Source organism: Bos indicus, chromosome 15 (assembly GCF_029378745.1).
Source record: "Bos indicus isolate NIAB-ARS_2022 breed Sahiwal x Tharparkar chromosome 15, NIAB-ARS_B.indTharparkar_mat_pri_1.0, whole genome shotgun sequence".
Classification (NCBI taxonomy): domain Eukaryota; kingdom Metazoa; phylum Chordata; class Mammalia; order Artiodactyla; family Bovidae; genus Bos; species Bos indicus.
In genome coordinates this window covers 76605298-76630547 of record NC_091774.1, presented here as the reverse complement: position 1 = coordinate 76630547, position 25250 = coordinate 76605298, and the positions used below count along the sequence as shown (strand labels likewise).

Here is a 25250-nt window from a genome sequence, read left to right as displayed (position 1 = left end):
ACTTAATGGAGTTTAGATAATCTTAAAAAACCACAATTGATAAAAGCATCACTGAGCATAGATTGGGATCCCAAAACCTTGATTTTTTTTTCTGGTTCTATCAACTGATGTGGCATAGGGAAAGTCACTTTCGTGTTATGTGGTTCACAGTTTAAACTGGTAGCACTTAAGAATGTGAATGAAAAGTTTAATTGAAATTATGACTATACATATAAGATGCTTGAATTTTAAAGCCTTATATAAGACAGGTCCATTTCAAGATTAATTGAAAAAAAAAAAAAAAGCCTTTTAAGTAGATCAAGCTAAGGGCCAATGATGTTAGCCTAATTTGTAAAATAAAGCAGCAAACAGTGAAGGCCATTTGTTGGGGGGGGGGGTGTGTATTTCTGCATTTCTGTGTCTCTTAGGAAAGGGAAACTATCAGCTACTTTTTCTTGTCTTGAAAAGGCTATCGAAAAGTGGAAAAAAAAAAATGGAAAATTAGATATCCACTTGCCCTTGAATTCTTCTCTTGTAAAAACGAAGCTCCCTGTCTCTTTCCTTATTTTTTTCGTTTGGGTTTTAAAGCTTTGGAGATTCTTGTGTGTTTTGGTTTTTACCTCATTAAAATGAGTTAGAAATCTTTATGTTATCAGCTTTTGATGACTTGTCATAAGTCTGAGTTTGTAGTCTAATTCCATTTTCCCTTTCTTCTCTTATAGGGAGCAAGAGAACTGAAGGAGAGCCAGTTTCCCCAAAATTGGTAAGTACTTTTTTCAAGCAGGCATACTGTGCCTGATGCTCGTAGGATGATAATTCAAATATTCAGTGATTTTTTTTTCTTTTTTTGCAAAAAAGCTCTCTCCCAGAAATGAGAAAGACTTCACTGTTTGTACTGAGTGAAAGTGAATTTTTGTCTAATTTCACATAACCATATCTCAAATTCATTTGTGTTTCTAATATTACTGCCAGGCTTGCATGTTCCTACGTTCAATAACCTCTTAAAATGTAAAGGTCCCCTTTGCGGAAAATGTCCTTAATGCAGTGGTTAGGGCTGAAAATTCAGAAACCAGGAAATTCAAAAGTTAAGGTTCCCATTGTGTCTTGTATTACTTAATACGCTGTTTAATTTGATGGCCTTAATATATGTGCAAAAAGACTAAGTTAATGTAACTATGGGAACCTTGACTTTGAAATTTGGGGACTCTTAGCATTTATATTATTAAATTTAACGTTGGATTGGCCTCATGTCTGATACTACATTTTCAGTGTATGTTTTGTATAATTCTTGAAGAGGAAAAAGTTTTTAAAATGAGAGAAATGTGGCAGTGTGGGTCATATAGGCAAACATGTTTTTTCCATAGTATCAGTTTTAATGTCTACTTTAACAGCTTATAAATCATCACGCTTAATCATTTGAGTGTATAATTCAGATTACACAGGGCATTCCAGTGTCTAAAGACCAAACAAATATTAACCTAATTTTGAGAGCATGTATTACGATAAAAAATTAAATTCAAACAAGATAACTGGAGTAGGGTAGTCCCTTATTGCAAGGTACTTTTTTTTTTTAATTCTCTCTCTCAAATGGTAATTCATTTAGTGGGTAGAGTAGGTATTTAGTTGAGGCTTCTTTCATAACTTAATGGTCATTGAGGTATCTCTTACCTTTTAGGTATTGAGCTTTGAACATGAAAGGGAGGCATTTGAACCAGTTAATCTTAGATTATACTACCTTTTTATCTACTTGCCTTTCTCTCATGGAACCAATAAAAATAAATAATCAAGACCCCATAGCCCTTTAGTTTGAGATGCAATGGAATCATACATTTCTTAAAGAAGAAGGAATGTTAAGGGCCTTCTCTTTGAACCATTTACCAGGTGTGGCAGTTTCTTCTCTTACATCCCTGACATATTGTTATTCAGATATATCCCTGATGTATTAAATTCTACATTTTAAAGAATATAGCTCATATTTCTGTAATGTGTTCTGAGGAACTGTAATTTCCACAGAAATTAATAAATATTATTGAGGTGGGAGGGTGGGGAAAATGTTCTGTGGTCAAATAATTTGGAAAATGCTGCTTTAAACAAAGTTAAACAGGTTTCTTTACTGCAGGACTTCTCAGAACCTTTAATATGCTAATGTGCATTGTGAATCTCCAAGAGGGGGATATGATATGCAGCATTCTTGAATACTTCTATTGACAGGGAGCCCACTACCTCATAAGGTAACCCATTCCTTTTTTGTACAGCTCTAATCCTTAGCTCTTCCTTAAATTGATCTGAAATCTCTCTCCCGTAACTTCTACTTCTGTTAAGTACTGATTAGTATACCAAGACTACCGTCCTCTCTTATGTTCTCCTTTGTGTAGTAAAATATTTATCATTAAAAAGCATTCTGGTAAATATGGCAACACTTTCTAAAATGCTTTTATACAACTCTTCTCTTCAGCCTCCTTCATTTTGAATTTCTGTGCATTTTTGAATTTGCTTCAGTGTTCTTGTTGTTGGGTATAGTTGGGAAGAGTTTAGTAGACATGCTCAATTTCTGTAAAGAAAAGTAGCAAATAGAAGAGTGTATGTGTGTCTGCCAGGCCTGGAGCCAGGAAGTGGAGGTAGAAACTGTATCTTAGAATGAACACTGGTGGTAGGGAGTGGGGCAGGACACTCACTCACTACAGCAGACCTGTGCAGAAGAGGGGCTGTGGGGAAACCCTGACTCGACCGAAAATACCACTCCCTTGTGCTGGAATGGTATGACTTGTGCAGGTATTCCTTGTTTTTTTTTTTTTTTTTTCTTTTTAACAAGGATCTGGCCCCCTTACACCCAAGAAACCAAAGGAAAGATACATATTTTATACTCAAAGGCATTCATACTTTTAGATATCATTAATCGAATTGTGTGTGTGTGTATGTGTGTAAATTCAGTGGTTAAGAAGCATCAGTCTTACTAGCTCAGGTTTGTCAGCACCTATAATACCAGTACTTGAGCATAGTAACCTTGCCAGACTCAAAGTATAGCCTCCAACATCAAGTTCTTTGTGCAGTAGCATTTCCTGTTGACCTATGGAGTGTCACCAAAGAAATACCACCATGAAAATAAGAAAATAAACATTATATATTTTTTTAATGTCATCTTATTGATTCATGTTAGTAAATGTTAGTTTTCATAAGTTATTAAAATTTTCACATTTGTGATCATTTTTAGCACTGGTAGTTAAAAGTTAAAGATATGTTTTATCTACTAGCATATTAGATCCATAGTAATCAGTAGGTATTCAGTACAAATTGAAACCTGATATTTTAATAATGCTTCCCTGGTGCCTGTGCTGCTGCTGTTGCTAAGTCGCGTCAGTGTGACCCCAGAGATGGCAGCCCACTAGGCTCCCCCGTCTCTGGAATTCTCCAGGCAAGAACACTGGAGTGGACTGCCATTTCCTTCTCCAGTGCATGAAAGTGAAAAGTGAAAGTGGTCACTCAGTCGTGTCTGACTCCTAGCGACCCCATGGACTGCAGCCTACCAGGCTCCTCTGTCCATGGGATTTTCCAGGCAAGAGTACTGGAGTGGAGTGCCGTTGCCTGGTGCCTCAGGTGGTAAAGAATCTGCCTGCAGTGTGGGAGATCCAGGTTCTATTCCTGAGTTGCGAAGATCCCCTGGAGAAGGGAATGGCTACCCACTCCAGTATTCTTGCCTGGGGAATTCCGTGGACAGAGGAGCTATTTCAGTATTGTAGTAATTTAATTTTAGTATTTTAGTAATAGACATGAGACAAGTAAGGATACATAGATCTACAAGACTCTACTTTTTCAAATTTTAAAAAATTAATTAAACTTACTTGAAACACTATTTTGAGAGTATAGATCAAAAGTGGAGTCTTACACCAAGTAGATACATGTTATAGAGAACCCTGAGCTGTTCATTTTTGAGGAATTCAGTCTGGGGGCACAACGTATTACAGACTTACTGTAGTTAAGTAAACTTGGTTGATGCAGTGAGTTTTGATTGGGAAAAGATTTATATCAGTTCAAGAACAGAGCAGTGATTTTAGTAATAAATTCAGAGTTGTAGCATTACTGCATTATTAGAATCATTATGAAAGATCTAGCAGTCATACATCTCCAAGCAGAACTGTAACCAGGAAAGTGGTTAGAATCCCCTTCTTAGAGAAGTTGGAAATAAGAAAGCTTACACTCTTCAGAAATATACTGTGTTGAGAAGTTTATACAAAAGTTTGTGTGTGTGAGTAAGAGTTAAGTATGTTAAGAAAAGCATAGAACTTTACAGTTTACAAATGGCTTTTCATATAACTTCACCTAATTTAAACCTCATAATAGTTTTGTGAAACAGATGATTCTGTTCCCCTTTTTCTGATTTATAAGCAAACAAACCTAAAGCTGAGAGTGGTTACACAGTGAGTAAATGGAATCAGGTTTTTTTTTTTTTTTTGAGACAGTGAATGTTCTTTTCAGATACTACATCTGCCCGCCCCCCCCCCCTTTTTTTTAGTGAGATTTGGTTATTTTGTTTATTTGCTTGTTCGTTTGGTTTGTGGAGTTTTTATTTATGTTTTTGTAATTTGAATGTGGGAGGCCATTAGGTGTCCCAGTGGTTTGACGCATACAGTCTTGAATACAGTGAATGTTGGTGTTTTGTGCTAAGCACTTGCCTTCTCTGGTGGTAGAACTTACAACTGATGGGCGGCGAAAGGCTTTGTACCTCAGTAAATTGTTTTGTAAGTCTCTTCATATTTACCTTGCAGCAGTGGATTTGTTATTTATAATGTATTAGAATTGGTCAAAATATGATAAATCATCTTTTTATAAATTTTGCCTTCTTTATAATACTTTGTTACCTTCTATATTACTTTATAATACTATAAACTGCCCCCAAATGGTCATCACATGATGGCTGCATACATTGTCTAAGCCCCCAAAGTATTTTTAAAAAGGATTCAACATGTGCTTGCATTGTTTTTTGTAGGCTATGAATATATATGTATATAACCTGTTCTTTAGGCAGAAATCAGTCTCTTAAAAATGCAGAAAGAGGCTTCTGTGAAAAAGAAATATATTAAATGAATCTTCTAATCCTTCATATATTTTTCTATAATAAGTCACTACCTTTTTTAACCCTTCAGTTTTATCTTGAAATAAAATGAGTAATTGGCCTTTAGAGTCCTTGCCAAGTAAAATTTCGTGCCTTTGTGTGTCTCTAATAAGCAGACAACAATCTGATGAAGGAAGTAAAAGCTGTCAGCTCCTCATTAACTTGAGTTGCAGGCTTCTTATCCTGTGAGGCACTCTTTGACATTTAGAATCTCCAGGTTAAACCCTGGCTTTACTTATTCTGTTCCTGAACGTGTTGTTTCATCAGTATAAATTTTTCTGATGTTTTATCTAGCAATTCTAAGTTAATTCTTTGTTATATAAAAATAAGTACATATTTTCCATGGAAAAATTTGAAAATACTGATACTCTGAAAAGAAGAAAGTAAATAACCCTCAGTGCTACCACTCAGATATAACTAATAGCAAATTATAAAAGTGCCACCTGATGCAAACTCTAGGCAGCTCAGAGTATTATTGTTTTTACATGTCTTTGTCAGTTTGACAAAAACGTGTCTTCTTAAATTTACATTTCCATGACTCTCTTGAAGATAGATTTTTTTTCATGTTGATCACTCTTATTTCTTCTTCTGTGAATTGCTTTTTCATAGCCTTTGAAAAATTAATTTGTAATTAATCTGTAAGCACTCTGTAACTGTACAAATTATGTTAACCCTTTGTGTATATTGTAAATTCTTTGTTTTTAAGTTCCTGTTTATTTCTAGAGCTTATGAATTGAGTTGAGCTATGATGTTATATGTAACTACTAGTAAAATAAAGTGTGGCTTTTCTGTCGTTGAAAATACCCTTCAAGGTGATTTTAATTTAATGAAAATGATAGGGAATCATTTTTGGACATGCTTTCTGATAGGCTTAAAACTAAGTACTGTTTTCAGGAAGATCTCTAATACATAAGTCAGGAATTTGAGTAGAACGATTATTTTAACATTTAAAATTATAGTGAGTGCATAGTTTTAACATTTGCTTTAGTATGTAAACCTAAATGACAACAAAAACCTTGGTCTAAAACCAATAACTTAATGATTCTGATATTTATGTAGTTCCAACAGTTTTTAAATATTTAATAAATATCTGGAAAACCTGGGTTTGTTCATCAATATTGCCTTTTCCAAATTATCTCCCCTAGACATACTACCTTTATGAAAATTTTTGGTGGGCAATATCATTGTATAATAATATCGTTTCCTAGCCTCCACAAATGTAAGTTTGAAGGAATTTTACACTTTGGAAATGTATTGTTTTCTTAAAAAAAGCTTAGGATATTTTGATATTACATAACATAGTATGTAAGCCCTAGGGAAGAGATTGCCAGTGATGTTTTTAAGCCTAGTAAGATTAAACAAATATAATGAAGACTAATACTCATACGAATACAGCCTGAAGTTAATGACTTCATTATAACTTTGTTAAATCAGGTTTTAAAGAAGTTTTAAGAAAACTTAGGTTGACTATGGGGCTTCCCTGGTGGCTCAGGTGGTAAAGAATTTGCCTACAATGCAGGAGACACAGGTTTGATCCCTGGGTTGAGACGATACCCTGAAGAAGGGCATGGCTGTCCACTCCAGTTTTCTTGCCTGGAGAATCCCATGGACAGAGGAGCCTGGCGGGCTACAGTCCATAGAGTTCAAGAGTTGACATGACTGAGCGACTAACTCTTTCAGGTTAACTATGAATTTTATCCATAGATAAATAGTTTTTAGAAGGTTTAAAGATTATGAGTCTCATTGAATTAGCATAAGGAGTAGCAGTTATTCTAACTTCTTGATTGTCCCCTTCCTCAGTTTGTAAAAACGCTGAAAAGCTGCTCTTAACTACAAGTTTTATATATATATATATATATATATATATATATATATATTTATTCAATTAAACTTTTACTTTGAGGAGAGTACCTGAAATCATGTCTAAGGCCACATTCAAGAAAAAAGAAAAGAAAGAAAAGTTAGCTATGGAGTTAATTTAAGTTGCAGTAGTGGTGAGCAGAGCAGAAGGTTCACATTCACAAATCTAGACTTTTGATGTTGTCTCCGTGTGTAGTTATACGTGTGGCCAAAGCGATACACCAGCAGGCTGGAAAAGAAGGTGTGTAAAGGTGAAGAGTCTGTTCTGTTATATAGATGCATCTCATCTGTTGTGCACGATGGATTTATTTTTAACATCTCTGTCATAACTTTGTGGAAAGCAGAGTTCCATTGTAATGTGGTTAAGTACTAATTTGTTAAATGTAAACCTTTATACCAGAATTTCCCCTATTTTGAGTTTATATTTATTTTTTTAAATACTGTGGAAGTCCATCCAAATGAGAGTGCTCGGGCCTTCTTTAACTTCCAAGAGATCCTGAGCTCTCCAGTTCACTCTGTGTGGTAGTTAAAATGTATGACCATGCTGGTGTGTGTCTCTTTCCAAGAACAGTGTGTCCTGGGTGGCTGTCCTCTCCTCTTCTTGTCTCCTGACCTGTCTAGGACAGAAGTGGTCTTGTTCAGCTCTGTGTCCTCAGAAAGTAGTTTCTTACATGGTGCTGAGCACGTAGTAAGTGCTTGGATGTTTTCATGACCAGATTAAACACTTTTTTTTATGTCTTACTTATTTGAAGTGTTTTGTAGAGGAATGCTCACAGAATAAAACTCAGAAAGTTTTGGTACCAATTCAGTACAAATCTACTCATTTTGGAAAGAAATCTGTTTGGGGAAAGTTTGTTTAGTTGGCTAATTTTTTTGCCTAATGTAATTTATTTTATCTAACGTGTATGTTTCCTTTATAACCAACATAATGATCCCAAACATTTTATGATCTCTACAGCTGCAGTGAGAAGAGGAGTTTGTTATTTTAAACAAAGGCTGAAGAAACTGTAGAATTAGCAGACATAGAAAAAGTGGAGAAGGTAGAGGATGGAGTTGCAGACTCTACAGGAGGCTCTTAAAGTGGAAATTCAGGTTCACCAGGTATGTTTCATTCATGGCTTATCCCACGTCATGTTTTTAAGTAATGGCTAAATTAGTAAACAACCTGCTGTCTCTGATTTTCAGTACAGTTTTTAATCATTTTTTTAGTCAGTTGTCCAAGAATCATGTTATTTGCCTTCTAACACTACTCAACAAACTCACTGATAATATTTTTGAAAATTTTAAAAACCCTGACTTGTCTTCTAGGCAAAAGAACTAAAAATATTTTTTCCATATACTGAATGTGTTTAAAAAAAAAACAAACCCTTTTCCCCTGTTTTTTGGTTAATCTGAGGGACTTTGTTCATGTGACTTTAACTTGCATGTTTTATTTATTTTTTATTTTTCAAAATTTATTTTATTGAAGTATAGTTGGTTTACAGTATTATGTTAATTTCTACTGTACAGCAAGACTATTCAGTTATACATATATACATTCTTTTTCATATTATCTTCCATTATGGTTTATCACCAAATACTGAATATAATTCCCTGTGTTTACTTGCATATTTTAAAAAATAAGACATGTTTCAGTTGACTATCATGTATACCAGAGTTACTCACATGTGATTTTTGGACATATTCCTCCTCTCAGGAAATTTTGGGATGGCATAGTTAACATTCAGCTTTTGGTTCATCCTCACAAGATACGAACCAGTCCAAATAAGACTTTTTTTTGAAAGGTTCATGATGTAATTGAACTGAATCACAAAATTTAAATAGAGTTCTTAAATATTTAGTTTCGTATTTTTAATTCAAGCATACTAATCTTATAAAAATTATGAAAAAATTGGATATTTATTGTTTTAAAATATTTAAATTTTAAAATTACATTTATTGACTCAAAAGGAATAAAATATTCTCCTGAAGTTATCACTTATTCACATTATTATCCTGTGTATTTAACTATTTTTAGCATAAAAGTAATAGCTTTTATATTCTTTCTTAACTGTTAATACAGCACTTTATATGGTAATAAACATTTATTTATGTTTATCAACATTGGTTGATAGTATTTTAACTTATATAGAATGTAAGATATTTCATTTCAGTTACGTTTAGAATCCTTTCCTATTAGAAAAAAAATTTAAGTACTTACAGTAGGGACTTTGATGTCAGTTCAGTGGTTAAGATTCTGCATTCCAATGCAGGGGACATGGGTTGGATCCCTGGTCTGGGAACTAAGATCCCACATACTGTGACATACAGCCCCCCACTAAAAAATACGTATTAACAGGAAATACAAATGACATGCCTTGATGTAAATCTGATGCTGTTATTCTGATTGGGTACGTGTTAACCTACATGATCATGAGAAATTCAGGGATGCCAGAAATGACATCAAAGTTCAGTTCAGTTCATTTCAGTCGCTCAGTCGCGTCCGACTCTTTGCTACCCCATGAATCGCAGCATGCCAGGCCTCCCTGTCCGTCACCAACTCCCGGAGTTCACTCAGACTCACGTCCAGCGAATCAATGATGCCATCCAGCCATCTCATCCTCTGTCGTCCCCTTCTCCTCCTGCCCCCAATCCCTCCCAGCATCAGAGTCTTTTCCAGTGAGTCAGCTCTTCACATGAGGTGGCCAAAGTACTGGAGTTTCAGCTTTAGCATCATTCCTTTCCCAGAAATCCCAGGGCTGATCTCCTTCAGAATGGACTGGTTGGATCTCCTTGCAGTCCAAGGGACTCTCAAGAGTCTTCTCCAACACCACAGTTCAAAAGCATCAGTTCTTCGGCGCTCAGCTTTCTTCACAGTCCAACTCTCACATCCATACATGACCACTGGAAAAATCATAGCCTTGACTACGGACTTTTGTTGACAAAGTAATGTCTCTGCTTTTCAATATGCTATCTAGGATGGTCATAACTTTTCTTCCAAGGAGTAAGCGTCTTTTAAAGTAGGCACTGGCTATTAGGCCGAGGCCAAAGCCAGATTATACATTTGACTAAATTTTGGGGCAGAAGCCACCCCTTCATCATTTCCACTTAGGGAATGAAACTGGGACTGAAAATGAGCTTACTGGATAGAAAGTGTGTTAATGAAGCTACCTAGTATTGCTGTGGTAGAAGTATACTTTTGTTCTTGTTGAACAGGGAAATGATTTAAAAAGTAGCGACATGCACATGGTTGATGTTGAATGAATGTTCAAAGAGTAGCGGCCTGTGATGGGCATCTCATCTTTCTTTGAGAAATTGCCTTTTTGAATATTCCTATGTGGATATGATGCAAGTTATATTTAAACTTCTGGAGTATTTACTCTACATGTAACAGAAAATAGTATAAAGCAGAGATTAGCAAACTTTCTGCTGAGGGTCAGATGGTAAAGTATTTTACACTTTGGGAATCATTTATGGTCTCTGTCACAACCGCTTTTCTCTGATGCTGTATGGACAAAGCAGTCATAGTATATAAGTGAATGGGTGTGGCTGTGTCCCAATAAAACTTTATTTATAGGAACAGGTGGTAAGCCAGATTTGCCTGTGGGTTGTAGTTTGCCAACCTTTGGCATAAACTATATCCTCATGAAAAACTGCTGCATTCTTGAAATAGAAAGTAACAATTTTGATAACACATAATGTCACCTTAAAGTCTTTGGGGATTTGAATGTTTGAATTGCCCAGCTTTTCTGTCCTGCCTGTAATGGTCTAAAATGAAGCTTGAGTGATTGTAGGTAGAAAAGTTGGCTTATTTAGTTCCTCCAGAAGTGGAGACTGAGTTTGCTGGTCAGTTTTTAAATTCCAGTGTCATGGAGGAAAACTTTTTTCAGCTTTAAAAAAGCAACTTTATTGTAGTACTCCAGTCTCTGGTACCAAATCAGAAAGGAAGACCAAGAGCTTTTTTTCATTGAAGAATGTGACTAGCCTTTAAGCTGCATTAGTAAAAATGTATATGTATAAAACTTCGTATTTTTATATCCTTGAACTCTTGGAATGTATGTTATTAGTATTTTATAGATTAAGACCAGGATATAGAAGAGTTAACCACTGTCATATTTGAAGTATAGTAAAATATATCTTGTATATTTGGAGGTCACATGGTTGGCAATTTCAGCTATCCAGACTGTGTCTTAGCACCTAATGTAAGGCTTTTGACAAGCTAGAAGAAATCTCTAAAGTCACTCACCAAAGATTGTATGTTTTACTCAAGGGGGATTTCTTAGGATATTTGCTCATCTTAGAATTAGTTCATTGAGCATATCACAAAGCAGATCAGAAGTAGCAAATTTGAATTATGGCTCAGGGGCTCTTAGAGGGAGGCATAGTGATAGTAGCAGTATTTGGTAGCTGCCTGCTTGACCTTAAGGAGTAGATGAAAAAACTGAAAGAACTCTTAAGAACATAGCAATTTGGGGTCTTTATTTAAGGACCTTATTGTATTGTTTGCAGAATAGTGTATTGATGTAATCATGCCTCTATCATTAAATATCATTAAATGCTGACTTTTTTTTTTTACTTAATAAGGTGGATAAGTATATATTTTAGAAAGTTTTTATTTTATGACTTAAAACTTTAAATGTGTCTTGTCACCCAAAGTGATACATAGATTTTTCAGTTACATGAAAAAATCACTTGGAGAACAGCTTATTCTCAGATACTTACAGGAATCAGTCTTCTCATATTCCTTTATGCTTCAGTTTCTTCTCTCCATGGTTATTGTTAACCTTTGGGCAGTGATGCTTTTAGAAGTTGGGTAGGTCAGTCGACATCCATTTTCCTTTTTCATTTTTTGGACTTAACGTTTTCCTTAGTTAAGGTCTTTCCATTCAGTATTCTGGTAGAACTCTCTTCACCCAGGAACCCCAGGTAGGTCGAATTTTGCATTACTGTTCTTCACTTCCTCGCTCTCAAGTACTAGCATCATGGCTCCACTGGGTACCTCCCCTCCCTGACAGAGAGGACAGTGGCAGAGTCACATCTGACACTAGGCTCCTTCTGTGAACCAAACCAACTGACTTGCCAAGTCTGTTTGCTGTATACAAATGGGTCTGTTTTTGTATGAGAGCAGCTTCTTCCCAGGCCTTATTTGGGACTCGAGACAAAATGACATTTTCAAGGGACATTTGACTTTTGAAGCATTCGGTTAGTTTAATTGTCTTTTAAAAGCTCCTTTCCCCCATCCCATCTCCAGATTTGTTTAAAAACAGGAAGCTCTTTATTTCAAATATAAAGCAATACTTTGTTTTGTTTTGTTTTTTTTAATTATTAGGAGAGTGTTTCATTAATCTTTTACATGGATCACAGAAGCTTTTGGTCTGTTCTGTTTATGGTGTTGCTTGTTTTGTGTGTTTGTGTGTATGTGTGTGTGGACTTAAAACTTTAGATTTTGGGGGCCAAGCCTGCTTAGTGACAGTGAGTTAGTATGTAAGACTGATGGCTCTTTTTCTCTTTTTATTATCAGAAACTGGTTGCTCAAATGAAGCAGGATCCGCAGGTAAAATACTACTTTTATTCATTTAATTTTTAAAACAATTTAAGATAAAGTTACTGTAAAATACTAAAATATAGATGTTACTTAGGTTTTAAAAACTATTTCATCTCTATAGCAGTTTTTTTTTTTAGCACATTTGTCTTCATGTTTTAAGAATTAAGAAAAATCCAGTCATTCTGTTATAAAATAGCTATTATTTCATCTTTGTTACTGTTATCTTGCTTTTAAGTTAATTGCTTTGAGTATTTTGGGAAAAAATTGAGAGTTAATATGTATATTAAATACTTAGCTTAAATTTCATTTCCACAAGCCCGCTTACTTGAAATCAGTTTATGAGGCTTTCTCAAAATTATTGAACATAGCCCAGAACCATTTTTTACTTTCTTATAGTTTATAGTATAGAGCATTTAAATGCTTAATCTCACTGTTTAGAGTAGAATTTTAGAATAATTTTTAAAAAGCATTAAAAAATTCTTTTTGAAAGAGCCCTTAAGGAAGGTTTTAAAGAACCTTATGTTAATATAGTAATCCATCAAGTATTACCTTTTCTTTAATGTCTCATAGGAATTTTTGGCTCAGGTATTTTATTCTCTATCCCTGAAGAGAAATTTTCCTAAAAACTTACCTTGTCTTTAATTACTGTTAATATATTTATTGTTCAGGCAATGTCTCTTTGGCAGCAATTAGATAGTGGGCCATAAGTATGGGGTCAAAGTATCAGACATTCTCAAGATTTCTCCCTTGCATTTGTTTACTCATAATCTCTTCACAGAACACCTAGACCCACACACATTTTTTTTTTTTTTAGCTTGTTAAACATACCATACATGCCTCATTGTAAAGTTAAGTAAAATAGATTCTTGGATTAAAGAATGGTGCTGAGGCAGATTGATTTTTGAAAGTGGGACATAGTATTCATTTCTACAGATTTAGCCCCTAGTAGCTTAACTATTGTATTTTTAACACAATACATTGATTCTGAGTTGGCATTGATAGCCACTTAACTCCTGTTTGACAGCCCAACTTCTTTGAGAAGTTTCTCCATTTTAATTTTTAAAAATACACTATAATTTAAATTAGGTTTAGGGAACCAAGTAGCAGTAGATCAATGAATAGATTCTTTTATATTTAATATGGTAACCTATATTATCAGCAACTGAAATATTATTAGAAAACTGTAGCGTTTCTGACATAGCTGGCAGTTATATAACAGAGCAATCTTAATGTGGAGAATCTGAGGGGGCAGAGAGTTGCTGGACAGTCTTGTGAGTGATCTCATTAGAGAGGCCTTGTCACAAAGAAGACCTCGTGGAGCAAACACGAAGGGAGGATGCATGCTGCGGCCCCGTCAGGAGATCAGGCAGAGCGAATCGAAAGAATTGCATGAGAAACGAAAGAGGAAAAGTAGTCTCTTTTTGGGGTGGTATTCAGTCAGCTAGTAAGTAGGCTATCTTGTTACATTAAGCTTTTGAAAACTTTAATTTTGGATTTTTCTCCCACGTGAGTAAAAGGCAAGCATGCTCAGTGTATCTCATTTAAAATAGTATTCTTTTTTGATTCCTAACATTTTAGAACTGAGAAGTTGCCCTGGTAGTCAGTATGTTAATTTGAGTGATGTAGTGTTAAGGCAGTTGCAGCACTGACAGCTTTTCAAATCTAGGCTAAAATAACAAATGTACTCTACTAAATAAGGGAGAGGGCAAGCAGAGAAAAACCTCTTTTTATTGATAATGCTATTAAGCATCCAGTTTGTTCATCCTTATAAATTCTGTTTTTTTGCTTTTGTCTGATGAGTGGAACTTTAGGGTTTCTGTCAGCTGTTATTTATGAAGAATAGCTATTTTAGTAGAAAGGAGTACTATTACACTACAAAATGCTAAAATATAAAATATCTTTTAATTTGAAATAATCACAAAGGAATTTACCCCTGTCCTTGTGTTAGCAGCCTACATTTAGGATCTATGCGCTAGGTGGTGGTAACATGACTACAGTTTAATGCATGACAAATATGATGGGCTAAATGCTTTAAGGTTGCTTCATCATTTGTAATACAGTATGCATAAAGTCTCCTTGCTACTATCCTGTTAACAAATGAAATATCTTCCTCACAGATATTTTTTCTTTCCAATCAGAATGCTGATTTAAAGAAACAGCTTCATGAACTCCAAGCCAAAATCACAGCTTTGAGTGAGAAACAGGTAGGGGAAAAAGGAGGGGGGGCATATTTTTAACATTGTGTTCTAAAGATATGTCTGCTCGAGGCTTCTAGGAGAACTGCTATTTTTCCTCATGTGTGAAAGTAAGTGTGGGCAGCCAGACTCAGTTTTAATTTTTTTTGAGCTCTGTTTATCTATTTTTATTTTCAGTTGAAATCAGTCTCTAGAGTATCCCATGAGTATATGTTAGTGGCAAATATCTAACAGCCGTGTGGCAGGCTGCTGTTGACTGTGTTAATTAAACTCCATAGTTTACCCATAGAAGATGGGGGCAAAGCATGTTAGTGAGAGTGTGTGACAGAGAATCTTAAAGTTGCTGGATGTGCCTTGTTACCTGTATTAAAGGCTTGAGATGACATTTAACTTACCGTGGAGAGAATGGTTTAAGTAGGTCTCCCATTCTGATTATTGTCATTCCTTTATGTTAATCTTTATTAGATACTGACCTACTATTATGTGAAAAAAAACTTTGGTGGAGGCTTGTTAGATATATTCTGTGTAGGACCAAAAAAAAAAAAAAAAAAAGAACATCTTGCTTTCTTCCCCAAGTACATCTAGCAAGTGTTCTTTGGAATTTCTTGTATAATGAGCTCCACTTCACCAGTTCAGGCAGCTCCTGCCACCAGGTGGAGTGTGACAATTGACAGAGTATAAGTAAACGTCTGTGGTAATCTGACAGAGCATTTGTTTTCTTGTTCCTTCCCCACCATTCTCCCTCTGGTTAAAAGGCTCGGTTTTGGAGTAGGTGAATGTGTGAACCAAAACGATAAGGTGACTTTCAATTGATAGTTCATGCTTATTGAAGATTTTCAGTTATATAGTTCTCAATAATTGATTTTTGTGTTATATTTTTTAAACTTTTATTTAGTGAAATAATAGCAATGAGAGTAATTTATTCCTGGAGATTTCTGATTGCATTTATATTATGTATTGTATTGTGTATTCATTTAACTAATGGGAGAAATACATTTTGAGAACTGTGTGGAATAAATGTGAGTCATTAATGTTTCAGAATAGAATCTTTTTCCAAGCTGCATGAACAATTGCTTCCCCCACCTCTTATTCTAATGCTTCTACATTCCTCTGTCTTGTCTTCTTCAGAGACAAGAGGTATTTTAGATTAAGGAATTGCCAAACTAAAATTTTGAGTACATAGTAGCATGGTGGAGACCAATTTGTAAGGAAAAATATAAACAGCATTCATTAGATGTAGTTGACTCTGAAAGTGATTCAATTCTCTGAAGTTACAATGATGTGTGTTAGTGAAATGTTCTAGTTTTGGAATTCTTTTAGCGCTGAGCCTTCTTAAAGTTTCAGGGTTTTTTTTTTTTTTGACAAGATGCCAGTGAATGAGTCATTTTTGCTGAAAAACTCACGTGTTCTATCAGGGAAAGAAGGTGAGAACTGATTAGTGGAGTAGGAGATGGGGGATGCTGTCACAAAGTTAAGACAACCTAGGGCTACATTTGGGGAAAATGGGATGATTGTAAAAAATTTACATTTATTTGAAATCATTGTGAGAACTGATGTAAAGATTTGTTTTTTTTTCTGTAACTTTCTCATTTTTTTTCTGCTAGAGACCTCACTTAATAGAACATTGCAACCATTTATGTTTAGTGAGATGTTTTATCAAGTGGCAAACTCTGTCTTCTGAACTAAGTTTGGTATTAGAAACTAGAAGTTTAAAAATGGGTGTAGCATCAGGAAAACCTGGTTTACCAAGTAAAGAAAACCAGTGTAAGAAATTAAAATGCAATCTTGCCGTTTCTAAAATGTTTGTTTAACTATTGGAACAACATTTTTGATAGAACAGAAACTCTGTCATTTTTTAGGTAGGATAGTACTTGAAGGAAGCACAGCTATGAAGTTCAAAAGCTAGCCCTTCCTCAGACTTATGATATTTTGTTTAAAATAGTTTTATTTTAGAGCAAACTCCTAATGCTGTGTACTCAGCTTTTTGTTTTTCCTTCTCGAAAGATCCACTTAGCCTCTGGCAAAACTTACTGATATTCCTTCCACTTTAATAACTGAAATCTGAATTACCTCACTCACATGACTTAATATTTTAATTTAATATTAATTTATTGGTTGTGAAATTTAAAAACAAAAGTTCAAAGAATGTCATATTCCAAAATTAATGGTTATTAACCCTTTGTCATAGGTTTCCATTCTTTTTCTATATGCATTTTTCCATATTCATTTTTTTAAACCCACTTGAAAATTTAATTATAGAAGTAATAAATGCATATGTTCTCTTATTTTGCTTTATTAAAAAAATAAAACATTGCAGTTAGTCACTAATTCATACATTAGGCACTTATTAGTTCTTATTTGTTATTGCTACCTCAATCTTTGGTACTTATTTTATTTCTTTCTCAAGACCAATTACAAATTAATGCACTCCATTTGGGAAAATATAGTCTTTATTAAGCATTCTTCATGGCTAAAATTCAGTGAATTTCAGTGAATTCTTAGTTAGATAGTACCAGTGCTTTCAAATTGTGATTTGAGATTTCTGAATAGAAACTCCCCATGGCCATTTTTGGAGTCTCTTCTTGACCCACAGGACTTTAATTTGTGGTTAACAGTTTAAAGTCAGTTTTAGCCCAGACTTGATTGGCTAAATAAATTATATGTAATATAGTTAAAATCATGATTTCAGAAACATTTTAATGATACAGGGATGCACTTATGATAAGTAAGTGAAAAAACACACGCAACTTCATAGGCGTTAACAATCCCATTTGTGTGTATTGTGTGTATACATGTAGATAGGCATATAAGTGTGTATAAAAAACTGTCAGTATAAAATGTTGTTGGTAAGCGATGATTTACAGGTACTTTATTTTTTCTTTATATTCTTAGGTATATTTGCTGCATTCTCCACAATAAATATATTTCTTTTTTAAAATCAGAAATACACAAGAAAATATTATTAAAAAAAATTTTAACACCAAAGTCTTATATTTTCCAAGGATAGTTAGCCTTTAAAAATCTAATGACATTCTCCTTATGGTATATGAACCACTCTAATCAGAGAATCCAACTATTTTAAACACTAGAAATATTGAAGTGTGGAAGCAGCTATTAGTTTCTTTAACAGGATTCGTTTTCATTCTGCACCCCTCCCCTTTCATTTTTGACATGCATATGTGGTCTTTTACTTGTCATAGTGGAGATTCTAATATTGGAGCCAATGCACTTAGCTGCTTTAACGCTCTGCTTTCATTCTAATTCATTCATTGTTACAATAGAAGCAGTCTTGCATCCCAGAGTTTGTTGCTTATGCTTATTGCAGTTGAGGTTTTCATCTTTGAAACTACTTGGCTTGAGGGGTTTGCCACCTCGTCTCCCTTCCCCTGGTGCTCTCCTGGCCAGGCATCAGATAGGTTGCAGTTTAAAAGTTACTTCCTCAGAGGACCGGTCTCTGAAACCCTTTCTTCCTGTCAAAACCAACAGTTTCTGTTATAATCTCTCATCACACCCTTCAATTTTCCTGCATAGGTATGCCACTTAGGATTAGGGTTTAGCTGTGAATGATTGAAAACCCAAAATGAAAATGGCGTAAACAAGGTAGAATTTTGTCTGTCTCATGTGAAAGCTCTGTGGGGATAGTAAGGCTGGTGATAGTGGTTCCACAGTGCCAGGAAACCCAAGCTCCTCCTATTCTGTTGCTCTGCCATCCTCAGCGTGAAGCTTCCACATCATAATCCAAAATAGCTGCTCCATCTGGCAAAAAGGGGGAAAACAAGCCCTTTATTTTTAAGGATGTTTACTGGAAGTTTCATGTCTCACTTCCAGTTAGATCCCATTGGTCAGAACTTGATCACATGGCCCCCACTAGGAGCAGGGAAAGCTGGGAAGTATAGTCTATTCCAGATGGCCATGGGCAGATAAAATTCAGGGACTCTGGTACTGAGCAAGAAGAGGGAAATAAATACCGGGGATAATTAGCAATTTTTGCCACAATAGTTTATCAAAATTTGTAATTACATATATATGGTTATTGTTTTTAATACCTGTTGTCCTCACTAGACTGTTTCAAGAAGTCAGGGAGCATACTTACCTCTTTATTCCAAGTATAGTATTTAGCATAATATTTAGCATAAAATAATATTTAGCACAGAAAGGCATTTATATTTCTTAAGTGAATTATTTTACCTACCTGATCTTTTTCTGTACTTGTAGATATTTTTTTAAATGGTGCATCTTGCTTTTTATATTTTTTAAGCTTAAAATACTATGAACATTTTCATGCATTTTTGAGTGTTCCTTAAGAATGAAACTTTTAATAGCTTCAAATATTTAATAGTCTGGTTTGATCATAACTATTCACTCTATTATTTGATGATATTTTGTGTTTTGTTATTTATAAATGTTGTTATGATAAATACCCTTATATGTGAATCTGTTCTAATTGCCTCAGGATACATTCTCAGGTGTGAGGTTTTTGGGTGTATTGGTCAGCTATTGCCATAACAGTTCTGCATAACAAACCAGTGTTTCATTAAATTACAACACTAAGTTTCACACTGGGTCTATTGATCCTCCTGATCTATGCTGGCTTGACCGGGGACATCTACTTCAGTCTGTGGGTTAGTTGGCTTGCCTCAGGCTGTCAGTTGGGTTAGACTCCTCTAAGTTTATTTGTTCTGAGGCCAGTCATGAGGGGGCAGCAGCTACCTGGGGCATACCCGTGTCATGGTTTATCACTGGAGTGTAAGACACAAGCCAGGCTACCAAAATACATTTTAAGCCTCTGCTGGCATTGTCAAAACAAATCACCAAAATAAATCGTGTGGTCATACCTTGCAAAATTATATGACAAAGGGTGTGAATGTATAATTTTATGACAAACTATGAAGAGTTGAGAGCAATAATCCATCTACCACTGTTGGTCAAAGTGTATAAAAAGCTTTTAAAATATTAAACAACACCAACTTATTTCTAAATAGCCTCCAGGAAAGGCTAATCAGATTAACAGTATTTGTGAGAGTACCAAGTTCTCCCTAAGAGATACCTTGAGAGGAGGCAGGGTGGGGGAAAGCACTGTGTTGATTTTGAAGATGGAGTAATATGTATCTGATGCTTATCTGAAAATATATTTTTCATGCCATTTGTCCCTGGTACACATATTACATAGTATTCCATAAAATTACCTTTGGTTTTTCTTTCACTCTTTCTTTTTTTTTTTTTTTTGGTGGGTAAAAATCAAATAAGTGACCACTGTTCAGGGTACCATTTTGTCTTTCACTCTTTCCACTAATTTTCTTAATCCTTTTAAGAGAGGTAGACTCCTTCATAGTCTTTGGTATTTGCCGCTGACTCTGTGTGTAAAAATCATAGTCTCTTTTCCTCACAGATTACTTAACCTAATACAAGATGAAATACTTTTCTGAGGGTTTAATAAATAGTTGCTGTTCATGAAACCATTCTCATTTAAAATTTGAACATATTGTAGTAAAGTGAATTCTGAGGCCTTTGGGAGAGAAATCTCTGTCCTGCCATAACTAACTATGTTTCTGACGCATAGAACAACAGAATTTAAGCTAGGTGGGTGACGTGAACAGTGGGCTGGGTGGGGAGTCGGGGAGGGGATGCAGAGTCTGATTCTGTTCTTTACTCTGTGATGGACTTGTTGGGGGATTTTTGAGCTGTCAAATAATATGTCTAGTTCATTTTTTATGGAATGTTTGAATAATGCCTTTTAAGAGTTAATGAACATATATCTATTGAGTACACTGAGTAGTTTTGAAGGTAAGTTCTGTTTAAATGGAAAGTGTTAGCTTCAGTCATGCTGGTCTACTTCATCTCATATGTAATGCCCTCATCTTATAAGTAAAGTACTACTTTTTAAAGGAGCTTAGAACATTTCACATTTAACTCAGTCATGAGTACATCATCATAATACATAAACTGGGACATGGACTATTTGTGACTTATATAATTAATTGTATCAGTTTCAAGACTAGAATCCAGATCACTGTACTATTCGTTCAGTTTTATTTAGTAAATTATATTCTTAAATTATTCTGTGAACCTTTATCTATCAAATATTTTTTGAAATAGGACATTAGGCACAATAATTACATTGCCTTTAAGCTTCATTGCCTTGGAGTCATGTAAGTAAATTGCTTCTTGCAGTCTCATATTGGTAACCTGACACATGACTGTCTCTAGCCTCTGATACCAGTAACCATAAAAAGTCACCCTGTCTCATCCATATCCAAACTAATGTGATTGACATGTCATATTAGAATTTAAGATTGTTTTCTTGAAGATCCTTGAATTATGATGGGAATCTGACCTCATCTTCATCCAGAGTTTAGGAGTTCTTACGATTTAACTAGTTCATCCCTCTTGTTAAATATTTATGTGAAACCATTAGTCCAACTATTTGTTGGTTTTACTGCCTCTTGTGTACATTGGTTCTTTCTCCCTTGCTTCAAATACAGGAAGTGTATTATTTCAAATTTTTCCTGGTGAAATCCTTTTGGCTTGTATTCAGCGAAGATGAGATGAATGAAGGGCTCAGAAATACAGGACAAGAACATCAAGTTTCTAAAGCATAGGAGGTCGTATGCTTGTGATGTGGCTGTGGTTCCCAGTGCTGCATTGTCTCCTGGTTCTTTTTCATCTTTATTCTCAGAGTTCGGTTGTCTCTTTAGCCAGAAGTTGCAACCTACTGGTCAATGATTTGATTATTTCTTTAAGATAGAAAAGCTTGTTGAAGGAACTCGTATTTTAATAATACTATGCCATGTTATTGTAGAACATTTTACCTGAATACGGTGGAGGAAAATCAGGTAAGTTTGGTGACTTGTACCGAGTGCAGCCATCTGCTTCTGAGTTATCTTCTTCTCAGGTCATCCTAATCATTTATTTTTGGTACTTGTAAATGCAGTGACTTAAAAAAATCAGATGAACACAGGTATACCTGTGGCGGATTCATTTTGATATTTGGCAAAACTAATACAATATTGTAAAGTTTAAAAATAAAATTAAAAAGAAAAAAAATCAGATGAAAATTTTAATCCTGTCTAAAGTTAAATAATCAGTTCCTTCTAATTTATTCCCTTCTCCCTAGGATCTGTGTTTTTTTTTTTTTTTCCCTTCAAATTTCTTTGTCATTCTAAGTTTCTGACTCATCTGTTTATTCCATACCCATTATTGAAAGTTTTCTGTGGTGAAAGGCATGGTCCTAGGCCCATGGGAAATGCTGAGGATGAAAACTTCACAGTGTTCCTTACCTATGACTGGTCATGAGCTAAAAAAATGCAGGCTCATTTTTCCTGACACCTTTGATAACTCATTCTTGATCTCCTGTCTTCAGTCCTTTCCTGCCGTACATACATACCCTGTAAGTTTTCTGTTTTCACCTTTATTCATGGGTTCTCTCAATACTTTTGGTCTCCCCAACAGCATTTGCACATGCTGTTTTCTACAGCTGGAATTCTCTTTCCTCTTTGCCTGGTAAATTTCTGCTTATCCTCTGAAGACCCAGTTTAAACAAAGATCCTCAAAAGGTTCGCTTGACTTTTGTCCACTCTCCAGGAGGAGTTAAATATCCATCCTCTGTGTACCCTTGGTGTTTGTGCCTGCTTCTCTTATTTGTACTTATTACATTGTATTGTAATTATATATTTGTAAGTTTCTCCAGGACAGGGAGTATGTCTTCTCATGTTTATACCCCTCAAGGGTAGCATGGCAGATTTGTAGCAAGCATTTTTTAATGTAGTAATTCATTATGCTTTCAAGAAGCTAGTAGTCTAGTAGGGTGGCCCGATATGTCGGATGTCCGTACTAAGGTGTTTTACCATTAAAAGGAGATTTCCATTCATATAGTTTAATTCCCCCTTTTTTGGGGAAAAATATTCTCAGTATTGTTTCCTACTTAATTCTTTAAAAGCACTCAATATATTTTAAAAAAGAACACTGACATTATTAACCTGTGTTCCAGTTCAGAGCAGCTTTATCTTAGTTGCAGGAAAGGAAAACTTTTATGAGGTGAAGTAGCATAAACTAGTAAATGAGCCTGGGTCCAGCTATCTAGGAATGCAGTGTATCTAGAAACAGTCTCTTCTGCAGTGTTGCTACGTCACATACCTCTTTGTCTTGTACTTTCTCCAAGTCCTCTTTACGTTTTTTCCCCCGACTTTATAAAACATGCTTACGTGTCTCGCATTCTTTTAAACAACAACAAAATTCCTTCCTTTGTTGCTTAATTTCTTTCTGCTATTGTCTTGTCTTTCTCTCCTTCCCATTCCTTTGTTATTAAACTTATTAAACCATGAAATATTATTCAACTCAGGCTCTTTTTATATTACTTTTTTATAGCCTTGTGGTCCTTGTCAGCCCCACTACAGTTTCCATTTTCATTCTACTTTATTGAGCTCACTGAAACTTCTGGTAACATAATTGCCAAATCTAAAGGAAATTTTTCACACTTCTTCTTACTTGAAGTAAGTAGTATTTCATATTAATGATGGCGTTCTTCAGTCTTCTTCACAGAACCAAGAACCTTCGTTTCCTGGTCTCCTTTTACATCTTTGAATGCACTTGCTCAGTTTCTTTCTCAAACAGTTCTTCCTCAGTCTTCCCTTTAAAAACTAATATTCCATGGTATTTTATGCTTTTCATCTTTTCCTATTTTTTCCCCGGTGGGTGATATCCTACCTTAAACCACTACTGAATGCCACTGACCTCCAAATGTTTATTTGTCTTCTCCTCTCTTTCCTGACCTCCAGACAGATACGTATTTTCAGCTTCTTCCTACTGGATGTCCCAAAGCTCTATTCTCCAAACAGATCTCGGTATCCACCCCTCTTCAACTTGTTGTTGTTGTTCAGTCACTAAGTTGTGTCCAACTCTGTGACCCTATGGACTGCAGCACACCAGGCTTCCCTGTCCTTTACCACCTCCCAGAGTTTGCTCAAACTTATGTCCATTGCATTGGTAAGGCCATCCAACTATCTCATCCTACTTCTCCTCCTTTCCCTTTGTGGTTAATGATGCCCTATTCCTCCAGTAGCCAAGCAGAAACTTGGAAATAATTATGAAGTTCTTTCTCTGTCTCATCCATGATTACAAAGTCCTGTTTATTCAGGCTCCTCAATATTCCTACCCCCTTTTCAGTACCTTCCTAGTGCCCTTTCCATGGTATTACATTGCATCCAGTTACTATGTTTTTTGATTCAGCCTTTTCACTATTTTCAGGCTGATCTAAAGTCAAACCCTTGAATGTTGCTTTCCTGCTAGAGATCCTTCAGTCAGTAGCTGACCTTCTCTTGTACTCTAGGAAAAAGTCCAAACGCCTTATGATGGCTCAGAAACCCCTCATAATCTCACCCATGGCTGCCTCTCTACTGAACTTATGCATACCTTTTCCTCAGCGTACTTTAATACACAGAGTACTCGCCGCGTACTTAAATTTTCTTGGATATGCTCTGTTTTTATTTGACCTGGAATGTTCTTTCTCATCTTCTTTGCTTAGTGCAAACCTGGAGTCACCATCTGCCCTTTGACCCAGTAAGCTAATATTCAGGGCATTGTAGTTCAGAAATACCCATGCAAGAAAAACTGAAAGTAACTATAAATAAATCAGGGTGCAATTAGCAAGTAATATACAGGAGCTATATATGCATATTATGAGGTGCTTAACTGGATAGAAAGATGAATGGAAGGTGAAAAAAATAAATTCTAAAACAGATGTACAATATGATTCATTATTTAAAATAAAAAATAGTTAAAAATCTTGTTTGTAAGCATGCATTTATGGTGATTTATTTTTTGTATATTCTTTTCTAATTTTTTAAAATATTGAAGTATAATATAAATACAAAAACTGCACACACACACACCCCCATATATATATATGTGTGTGTGTATATATATACTCTATATGTATGTGCATATGGCTCCAATATATTTTTATAAACTGAAATACCCAGGTAACTAGCACCCATATCAGTATCAGAACATTACTATAGCCACAGAAAATGTTACATGTTTTCTTCAGTTCACTACCCACCTCCACTATTGTGACTTCTAACAGCTTAGATTAATTTTGCCTATATGAAATCAAATAAGGTATTCTGTTTTCTTTCTGGCTTACTTTGTTCAACATAATGTTTATGAGATTGTGTCTGTTGGAAGTTTTTCTTAAAAACTAAAATATAGAGAGTCACAGTAAGTTATCTTTTGAAATTTTATATCACTGAAGACTGAAAGTTTGTCATCTCCTCGATATACCCACCCTAAAGTCTCTTGGCATTGTTAAATGTGTTCTCTTGTGAATTGATAGTTCCTTGCTCTGTTGTTTTTATCACATTTCATTAATTGTTTGTATGTTTATCTCCCTTCTAGATTGTGAGTCCCTAAGTAGTGTGGGCTTTTTTTTTCCCCATCCTTAAAATCCAGTATATACTTAGTGCTTCACACACAGTGGTACTTAAATAGCATTTGTCAAAGAAAAGCAATACATTCTAGTCTGTGTGTTCTAGATTGTGCCATGTATTTACTGGCCTTGCCTACTGAATTTCTCTGAACTGATTTC

The 25250-nt window shown here is 35.1% G+C and overlaps 1 protein-coding gene across 27 annotated transcripts in view; it reads left to right on the top strand.

The window, feature by feature from the left end:
* Positions 1–25250, top strand: part of PHF21A (PHD finger protein 21A) — a 192580-nt gene that overhangs the window by 28989 nt on the left and 138341 nt on the right. For 10 of the 27 annotated variants that reach the window (XM_070804147.1, XM_070804152.1, XM_070804146.1 and 7 more), the window contains 5 exons: positions 702–742; positions 2099–2210; positions 7908–8050; positions 12450–12482; positions 14591–14677. In XM_070804147.1, the coding sequence (XP_070660248.1) occupies positions 7997–8050; positions 12450–12482; positions 14591–14677 (174 nt within the window). In that variant the 5' untranslated portion in view covers positions 702–742; positions 2099–2210; positions 7908–7996. Of the gene's footprint in view, positions 1–701; positions 743–2083; positions 2211–7907; positions 8051–11799; positions 11855–12449; positions 12483–14590; positions 14678–25250 lie in introns of all 27 variants that reach the window. The other 17 variants (XM_070804155.1, XM_070804154.1, XM_070804149.1 and 14 more) reach the window with 5 other exon arrangements.